Source organism: Silene latifolia, chromosome Y (assembly GCF_048544455.1).
Source record: "Silene latifolia isolate original U9 population chromosome Y, ASM4854445v1, whole genome shotgun sequence".
Lineage (NCBI taxonomy): Eukaryota > Viridiplantae > Streptophyta > Magnoliopsida > Caryophyllales > Caryophyllaceae > Silene > Silene latifolia.
In genome coordinates, this window is record NC_133538.1 from 366729264 (window position 1) to 366739903 (window position 10640).

At 41.0% G+C, this 10640-nt stretch overlaps 1 protein-coding gene across 1 annotated transcript; it reads right to left on the reverse strand.

Annotated features, from left to right (window-relative positions):
- Nucleotides 1–322: 322 nt before the first annotated feature.
- LOC141631792 (uncharacterized) lies at nucleotides 323–1375 on the reverse strand. The gene is made up of 2 exons (XM_074444416.1): nucleotides 861–1375; nucleotides 323–674 (listed from the first exon to the last, which is right to left on the reverse strand). Exons 1-2 carry the CDS (start codon nucleotides 1373–1375, stop codon nucleotides 323–325), a joined length of 867 nt encoding a protein of 288 aa, XP_074300517.1.
- Nucleotides 1376–10640: the final 9265 nt, after the last annotated feature.

Below are 10640 nucleotides of genomic sequence, written 5' to 3' on the forward strand. Positions count from 1 at the left end.
TCCATTGACAATGCGTGTAATTAAACACGTCCATGGATGATCATATACATCATCATGAAATCAGATCAAATTAAGGGAAGCAAGGCTATGACGAATGATCCATCGTGTTGCTTAAAACAATATATTATATTCAATTTAATCATACAATTACACATACAATCATTTTTAGCGTTAAATACACATAAGAATAATTATCGATGAAAAATAAATATTTTCAAGTTATCAATTAAGGAGTGAGAGGTACATAGAACTTGAATCCAGTTGTGTTAACAATGAAAAGAGTATTCCCCTTGTTTTTTTTTGAAACCCAACGAGGGTAAATTCAATACTTCAAAACAAGCAAAGCTTCAGCTACCGGCGGTAACTGATCGATCCACACAGTTTTACCAACTACACCCGGTGACACATGCGCGAGAGCATGAGCGACCTCATTGTTAATCCTACTAGTATGCGACCAAACTACATCAACAAACGAAGAACAAATACGAAGGATATCGTCTATAACTAAAAAGAAGCTACTTCGACCCGTTTTCCTTGTCTTGAGAGCATCAACCACACGCGAACAATCACTTTCCACGATGATCAAATCATGGCCCGCCCGCACAGCTTCCACTAGCCCTTCTAGCACCGCAACCGCAACCGCCTCCGCCACATGTGGTTCCCACACCTCCTTTCTATTAAGCGAAAGACCCCATAAAACCTTACCCTGAGCATTGCGACAAACGGCCCCGACTCCAACACCAAGCCCCTCCTTAACACCCGCGTCGACATTGATTTTCACCCAACCATTTTCCGGTGCCCTCCACTCCGTGCTAGTCTCCCTCTTCCTACCTCCATCCACTCTTTAAAGGTCCCTGCACCCCTCACCGTTCCCCGCAATTTCTGCCAAAACATCCTCCACCCTCCACACAATTTGCTCCATCCGGACTCGCACACCCTCAAAAACCGTTCTGTTTCTCGCCTCCCAGATTGCCCAACAAGCCACCATAATCTTTTCACGTTCCAAGCTCAGCATGTCCCTCCACCATCCCTCAACCCAATCCCGCACCTCGATCCCGTACTGCTCTTCCCTCCCCGTCAGTTGCAGCTCCTCCCACACCCCTTGCGCAATGAAGCAGTCTCGAAATAGATGGGTACCTGTCTCAAGAGAAGCAAAACACATTGGGCACATAGTGTTATCACATTCGACTCGTTTAGCTAAATTTACCTTTGTTGCAATCGCATCGTGACAAAGTTGCCAGAAAAATAGTTTGATCTGAGGCCATACTTGAGACTTCCATAGGCGGCTCCATATCCACTTATCCTTTTCCCACGAGGACGGTTCAGCCACAGTCGGATTGTCGCCCTCATGCAACCTATATGCCGATTTTACCATATACATACCGTCCCGTTCAATACACCAAAACCACGAGTCTCTCACCTACCCCATACTCAACCTAATGTTCCGCACTCGCTCTTGTTCAAAAAGCAGCAAGTATATGGCGAGCTTCTGCTCATCCCATCCACCTCCATTCCCCAGCATCAAATCCGCAACCTTCAAGACATTCGGGTCCCCGAAGCATGGTAATAGGACCCGGCCTGTTTGAGTCCCAACTATCCACGCATCCTTCAAAATATAAGTGTCCACGCCATCCCCAAATCTCCTCCGCAAGCCCAACTCCACCACCTTTCGGGCCCCCAAGATTCCCCGCCAAGTATAGCTCGGATTGTGCCCGAATCTAGCTTCAAGAAACGACTCATTTGCATAGTATTTACTTCTCATAAGTCTAGACCATAAATAGTCCGGAGATGTAAGCAACCTCCATGCTTGCTTTCCCAACAAAGCTTGGTTCGTTTTCAGAAAATCCCGAAACCCCATGCCCCCCAAATCCTTCGGTTTACATAGCTTCTTCCACGCCACCCATGAAATCTTACGCCTGCCATCTTCACTACCCCACCAAAATCTTGACACCAAGGCTCTCAACTCGTCACAAAAGGAAGCAGGTAATTGGAAAATACTCATAACATAGGTAGGGATAGAATTGGCCACGGCCTTTATCAAGATCTCCCTACCAGCCCTCGACAATATCTTACCACGCCACCCTTGAAGACGTTTGTTAAGTTTATTCCTAATGATGTCCAACACCGTTTTTTTTACTTACCAATGACAGTGGGCAGCCCTAAGTAGCGGTCATGTTCCTCGACCATACGCACTCCAAGCCTCTCGGTAATGGCCAGCCTCCGTTCCTCCGATACTCCTTTACTATAGGAAACCGTCGTTTTATCTAGATTAACAAGTTGTCCCGACGCTTGCTCATAGTTCCTTAGGATAGCACTCAGCTGTTCAGCCTCCCTCACACCAGCTCGAAGGAAAAATATACTGTCATCGGCAAAGAAGAGATGGGTAATTAAAGGTGCATTTGTAGTAATTCGAAAACCCCTTAGCGCATTATTTTCTACAGCTCGTCGAACTAGGCTTGATAATACCTCCGCACAAAGGATAAAAAGATATGGAGATAAAGGGTCACCCTGGCGAAGACCCCTCTCCGGTTGGAACACTTCCTTTGCCGTCCCATTTATAAGCACAGCTGACGAGACCGTCGAAACACATTCCATGACACGCCCCACCCAATGCCTATCAAAACCCATCGCCCTAAGAACGCCCTTCAAGAAGTCCCATTTCACTCGGTCATAGGCTTTAGCCATATCCAACTTGACAGCTATAGCCTCAGTCGAACTCTTCGAAAGCTTCATATGATGAAACAGCTCAAAAGCTATTAAAACATTATCCGATATAAGGCGCCCGGGTGTAAAAGCGCTTTGATTTTCCGAGACAATATCACCAAGGAAAATTTTCAACTGATTAGCTAATACTTTGGAGATTAATTTATATATAACATTGCATAAGCTAATTGGTCGAAAATCTTGAATTTTATCCGGCGCTTTTTTCTTTGAGATTAAAACAATATGGGTATGGTTCAATTCATCCGGCATGGGATCCCCTTTCAGAAAACCGATCACAGAACATGTAACCAACGGTCCCACAATATGCCAATATGTTTGATAAAACAAACCATTCATACCATCCGGTCCTGGAGCTTTGAGCGAATGCATTTGATTTAAGGCTTCGAGAACTTCATCCTCCTGGAAATCCCGCTGTAAGATGGCGTTCATGTCCTCCGTCACACGCCCCTCCACCCCACTGAAAATATCACCAAATTCCCGCTGCCCAATTGCCTTGAAAAGCCCTTCGAAATAGCTAGTAGCCACCCTTGAAACTGCATCTTCACCAACACGCACTACCCCCATCATCCACGAGTTTCCCAATGTGATTTTTTGTTCTTCGCTGCCCGGCTTGCCTATGGAAGTGTTAGAAATCTATATCTCTTTACTCAACATATTCATATATGTTATAATTTTAATTTAGTCATAAAACTAAAAGATGATCTTATGCATGCAAACTATAAGTAAAATAAGGAAGAAATCTTCATTCTTACATTGATATTTCGGATCATAGGGCACAAGTAAGATCTCCTTCTTACTAGTTCTTGAGCTCTCCTAAAATGGATGAACAAATGATTCAAGTATAGAATCCCTCCCAAGGAATAATACCCAAGAAATACTCTTAACAAATTAATATTATTATTACTAGAACAATATTAACTTTTAAATAAAATTGACCCAAAATCTTTATTTATGTTCTCTTATTTTCGGCTAAGAGGAGGAAGAAAAGGGAAGATTTTTATCTCTCTCTAAAAACTCTTATTTTAGATGTCAAAATGAATGAATAAATAATGGTTTTTCAAGAGTAGTCTATATGCAAAAATAAGACAAAAACTCTTTGCATGGAGGGTGGAAAAATCGGGTATGGGAGGGAGAGAATGGCCAATGCATGCACAATGTGGTTTTCACAAGATTATGTAGGTATGCATGGCTAGTATTAGGCTAACATCATTATGCTTACCACTAACATAATTAACATAATATATACCTAACACTTCCCCATTATTTCGGTCCATTTAGTGTAAAATGGAAAAACCATTTTACACTTTATTTTGTTAATTTGTCACATGTAGCATGTCATGTAAAAATGTTATGTATTTTTAACATATTAAAAATCAACGCATAAATAAAAATACGTCATATACGAAATTGACTTAGTAATTCATAATTACTTGTACCAAAATAATTCACCAATTATAAATGACAACATCTTGTATTTATAATAATTTATTCATTCAAATGTAATTGTTTCCTTAAACAATAATTTCATCTAAGTAATAAAACAATTCGATTACTTAGACCGTATCTTATTTAATCAAATTACAATGAGACACGTAAATATTACTTCCAAAATCGCCCGTCAATTTTAAGTAATTTAATTAACCCGTATCGTCATACGATCAATTAAATGATCAATTAAGAGTATTATCCTTTAGGTATGACCTAAGGGGATCAACTGATCACCACCGTCGCACGACAGTAATGTCAAACTCTAGTCAGCCAATCATTACCGATATGTGTGGACCAGTTAACAGTAAAATATTACTTCCCAAATGTATTCTTTAAAATGAGACTTAAACATGTGATCATCATGATCGACTGTTGTGATCGCATTATTGTCGGAGGACACATATTCCAACAATCTCCCACTTGTCCTCGACAAGTGTGCGTCACCAATTCTCTTGTCCTATTACTATCTCCCACTCAATGCAAGGTGTCTTTCAGGTCGTACTTGCAAGTGATCATATCGAGAGTGGTTTCCTCGATTTGGAGAATAACTGATTGACCGGATTCATCTACCATAGATATCTTCCGAGCGTGGCCACGCATTTCCAGTTCATTACTCCTCGAGTGGCCCTGAGATATTGTTATAACCCTGACTAGGGGTGGACAATTCCTATCGCACTCATTCCCTTCGACTAGCCGCAGCCATCATAACCCAAAATATGCCCATTTGACTCCATTTAGGAAGCTCGTAGTAACACAAATCAAAGTTAATCTGAAACTGTGCCATCTTGGGCGAATAGTCTTTAGTCAAAAGAATCGACTCATTAGAATACTATAGTAGCTCTTGCCATGATCAGGCTATATAAATTTGCCAGAACTCTATAAGCGGTCATAAGGCCCGACAAAGTGTTCCTAACAGTCTGCCTATGTGATCGACTAGTCATCTCACATGACTCTATGGCACTTGAACTTGCCATCAATCGCATCACACTCTAGTCACTTCGAGACGTCACCTCATGTAAGTAACTATGGGCGAATACAATGCTAATCCGCGTTCACTTTAACGGGGTTCAATTGTCTCTACAACCCTGTTGGATGTAACAAGGTATAAAGAAAAGATAAAAGACAAATTCGATTATGAACATGAACAAAAACAACACTTTTATTTCATTTCAAAATCTAACATAAACTTGGTACTCGTTTAAGTCCCATGGACGTAACATGTCCATCATGCTTGGCCTGCGATAAGGGCTTGGTGAGCGGATCAACTATGTTGTCATCCGTCCCAACCTTACAAATCGCAATTTCCTTTCTTTCAATGAAATCTCTTATTACATGATATTTTCTAAGTACATGTCTAGATCTATTACTAGACTTTGGCTCCTTAGCTTGGAAGATCGTCCCACTATTATCACAATATAGAGTGATGGGATCATTGGCGGTATGTACTACTCTTAGACCTTCCGTGAATTGCCTGATCCACACAGCTTCCTTGGTAGCTTCTTATGCTGCAATGTACTCAGCCTCCGTTGTTGAATCCGTGGTTACAGCTTCCTTGAAGCTTCTCCAGCTAACGGCACCACCATTGATCATGAAAACGAAACCAGCTTGTGATTTCATGTCATCTCTATCCGTTTGAAAACTCGAGTCCGTGTATCCATTAACACGTAGCTCAGTGTCTCCTCTAAACACTAAGATAGAATCCTTAGTTCTTCTCAAGTACTTAAGGATGTTCTTGACGGCTATCCAGTGACTCTCACCTGGATTTCCTTGATATCTACTCGTCATACTCAAGGCATACAAGACATCAGGACGTGTGCATATCATGGCGTACATGATTGATCCAACAGCGGAAGCATAAGGGATTGTCTTCATGCGTTCAACATCATGGGGTTCGGAGGGAGATTGAGTCTTGCTCAATATAGTCACAGTTACCATAGGTACCAAACCCCTTTTTGATTTGTCCATGCTGAACCGTCGAAGAATCTTATCAACATAAGATTCTTGACTTAGTGCCAATATTCTCTTGGATCTATCTCTATAGATCCGGATACCTAATATGCGTTGTGCCTCTCCTAAATCCTTCATTTGGAAGTGGTTACCTAGCCACTTCTTAACAGAAGACAACATTGGAATATCATTTCCAATGAGTAGTATGTCATCGACATACAAGATTAGGAACACAACATTGCTCCCACTAAATTTCATGTATAAACATGGTTCCTCAACACTTCGAGTGAAACCATTCTCCTTTATAACATGATTGAATCGATGATTCCAACTTCTAGATGATTGCTTAAGACCATAAATGGATCTCTTAAGCTTGCACACTTTGTTAGGATTCTTAGAATCAACAAAACCTCCGGGTTGTATCATGTACACCTCCTCTTCTAAATGCCCATTTAGAAAAGCGGTTTTGACATCCATTTGCCATATTTCATAATCATGAAATGCGGTAATCGCTAACAAAATCCGTATGGATCTTAGCATGGCTACGGGGGCGAAGGTCTCATCATAATGGAGACCTTGGACTTGGGTAAATCCTTTTGCCACTAGCCTAGCTTTGTAGACATCATCATGTCCTTCTATGCCATTCTTAACTTTGAAAATCCATTTGCATTGAAGAGGTCTTGCCCCTTTAGGCAAATCTACCAAGTCCCAAACTTGGTTTTCATGCATAGAATCCATTTCGGACTTCATGGCTTCAAGCCATAAGGAGGAATTTGGACTAGAGATTGCGGCCTTGTAGGTGGCGGGTTCGTCATTTTTTAAAAGCAACACATCGAGTGTTCCATCTTCTTCGATAAGTCCCACATATCGATCGGGATGGCGTATAACACGGCCCGTTCTTCGAAGAGGAGGAGAGACAACCGTGTTAGACGACGAATGAACATCTTCTTGCGTCTCTATCTCGGTTTGTGGCTCTTGAACTTCATCAAGTTCAAAATTTCTCCCACTCTGTCTTTTAGAAATAAAATCCCTTTCTAAGAAGACAGCCTCAGAAGACACAAACACTTTGTTTTCTTGAGGGTTATAGAAGTAATAACCTCGGGTGTTAGAATAGCCTACAAAGTATCTAATATTTCGTAATAATTTCATTAGGTGGCGGGTTCGTCACTTTTTAAAAGCAACACATCGAGTGTTCCATCTTCTTCGATAACTCCCACATATCGATCGGGATGGCGTATAACACGGCCCGTTCTTCGAAGAGGAGGAGAGACAACCGTGTTAAACGACGAAGGAACATCTTCTTGCGTCTCTATCTCGGTTTGTGGCTCTTGAACTTCATCAAGTTCAAAATTTCTCCCACTTTGTCTTTTAGAAATAAAATCCCTTTCTAAGAAGACAGTCTCATAAGACACAAACACTTTGTTTTCTTGAGGTTTATAGAAGTAATAACCTCGGGTGTTAGAATAGCCTACAAAGGTGCATTTTTCAGATCTTGGGACTAGCTTATTGTCATTTCTGGTTTTGACATAAGCATTACAACGCCAAATTTTCATGTAGGATAGATTAGGAACTCTTCCTTTCCATATCTCAAATGGAGTTTTCTCGGTGGCTTTAGTGGGAGAATTGTTCAAAGATCTTATTGCGGTTTGAATCGCAAATCCCCAAAACGAGTTTGGTAACTCGGTTTGACTCATCATGGACCGAACCATATCAAGTAGGGTTCGATTTCTCCTTTTGGAAACACCATTGAGTTGTGGTGTTCCGGGTGGAGTAAGTTGTGATATAATACCACGACTTTTCAAGTGTGAATCGAATTCAAGGCTAAGATATTCTCCACCACGATCGGATCGTAGTGCCTTAATCCTTTTGTTCAATTGGTTCTCTACTTCGTTTTGAAATTCTTTGAATTTCTCAAACGCTTCACTTTTATGTTTCATCAAATAGATATACCCATATCTACTCAAGTCATCGGTGAAGGTTATGAAGTAGTCATAATTTCCACGAGCGGTGATACTCATTGGTCCACACACATCGGTATGTATGAGTCCCAATAGTTCATTAGCTCGTGTCCCTTTACCATTAAAAGGATTACGAGTCATTTTGCCAAGAAGGCAATATTCGCATGTACCATATGATTGAAAATCAAATGGTGTAATCACATTAGTCGAAATTAATCTTTTGATGCGATTCTCGTTTATGTGACCTAATCGACAATGCCAAATGAACGATTCATTTGGGTCACTTGATTTGAGTTTCTTTGATTGAATGTTATAGATATCATTAATTGGATTTGAGGTTTCTAAAACGTAAATGTAATACTCCGTATTTATGAGTCTTTGGGTACTCTATCGAGTAGGCCTTACTCTGTCGAGTAAGGGTAAGTTGCGTTTTAGAATAGTTTCTGACCTGTTGGGTACTCGATCGAGTAGTTGGGGTACTCGATCGAGTAAAGGTACTGATCGGGTACCTTGGGTACTCGATCGAGTGTCCTGGCTTTACGGGGGAGTTTTCTCGGGTTTTGTTAATTATGCGATTAAGGTATTTAAACATATTCGTCATTGTTTTAATTCACTTTTACAAAACCTAAAACCCTGTTTAAGAGAGAAAGCAGCCACTTCATCTTCCTAATCGCATTCTTAGCAATTCTCGGAGTTCAGACGGTCGGTTCTTGTCGTTTTTCGTGTCGTTGGATTCCTTGCGTTGAGGGTAAGCTTTTAATATAGTTTTTATAATGTTTTGTTAAGATTGGTTAAACCCTAATTTAGGAATTGGGGTTTTGGTGTGTAGTTTGTGATGTGTAGTCTTTATGTGTTTGTATGATAGGAGGAGAATTCGTAGAGGAGCCGTTTTGATACACAAATGTAGATACCGTCTGCGTGTTGTGCTTTCCTGGTAGGATTTCCTACTCGGTATTAGTCCCATAATGGGATATTGGTGATGTGCTGTAGTTAGTTGTTTGATATGATGATTGTGATTGTGATTGTGATTGTGATTGGTTGTCTATGGCTCTCGAGATGCGTTCTCGGCTGAGTGGGGTCACTTGCGGGAGTGACTTCATGCCCTAGTTTCGCCCTTCGTGGAACCCGCCACGGAAGGGGATGTGCACATTAATGGGACAGGGTTATCGCTCGTACGATGAGCGGGGCTTAGGTGGGAACGGCCGCGTCCCCCATCGCGGGCGTCCGGTCCAAAGGGGTCGATATTGAGACGATGGGAGTTGGTGGTGTGTGTGTGTGTGTGTGTGTGACAGTTCAACTGTCTGTTTATCTTATTGTTGATATATGTATTGAATTGTGTGATTAGTATCGACCCTTTAAATGTTTTAAAATCGTGGTGATCCATTCGGGGTGGTGAGCGGTTCTTGAGCAGTGTGATATGACGCGTATGGGATAGCTGGGATGAGTCATCACGTGGCGCTTAGAAGTCTTCCGTGTGTCGACGAAGTCTAGTAGCTTTGATAGTTTTAGCAGTAGACCGTATGAGAACCTTGTAATTCCTTTTATTAGTTTTGGTTTGAACATGTAATCACTTAATCTATAATTACTTTAAAAGTACGTTTCTTTATTGTCTTATGATATTCAAGTACCTCGGCAACCGAGATGGTAGTATCCTTATACCCGAGTGGTCCTGGTAAGGCACTTGGAGTATGGGGGTGTTACAAATGGTATCGAGCGACGATCTTGGAACTCAGTAACTAATGAACATAATGAACATAGGGAGTCTAATAAAATGAACCTGGTGTATGTGTAATGGGAGCCCCGACCGATGCTAGGTTTTGGGTGAGTAGGCGCCCTCACTTCAAAATCTTGGCCCCATGATACTTAAGCCAGCCACATGGTATGGGAACGTGGAGTCCGTGTGTATATGTGCGACGTGTATGTTAATTGTCTTATATGGTTTGTTGAAAGCATGTTGCATGATAGTTGGCTTACATGTTGGTTGGAATAGTTGGAAAAGTATATGAGAATGATGAATGATATGGTAGAAAAAGAAAGTAGTTCGTATATGATGATGTGTGATGAAGTGGATTTGTAATGTTGTTGTATTAGCAACATGGGAATAGGATTTGTAGTGTATGGGTGTGGTTTGTGTTATGAAAAGTTATGAAAATTTAAAACATGCGGGTAATAGAAAGTTGAATGTTATATGAGCATGATAGATGGTAATGTTTGGCTTTTGGTGAGTAGTAACATGAAGAATAGAGGTTCAATGATATGTGTTTTATATAACGAATTGGATGAAAAGCATGATGGTTGTTTATAACGTGGCACTTGATAACACGAAGTAGATTATTTTGTTAATTGTATGAGGAGTCGCGCAGATTTGAATGCGTAGTTGTAATCATAATGTTGAAATAATAATGAATGCATAGTACGTTGGGGTATGTGAGATAACATGCGGGTAGTATTCGCGAGTCTGCATGACTCGATCGAGTGGGTTTGATTCGATCGAGTGGGTACTTGTCGTTATTTTGACCAGAA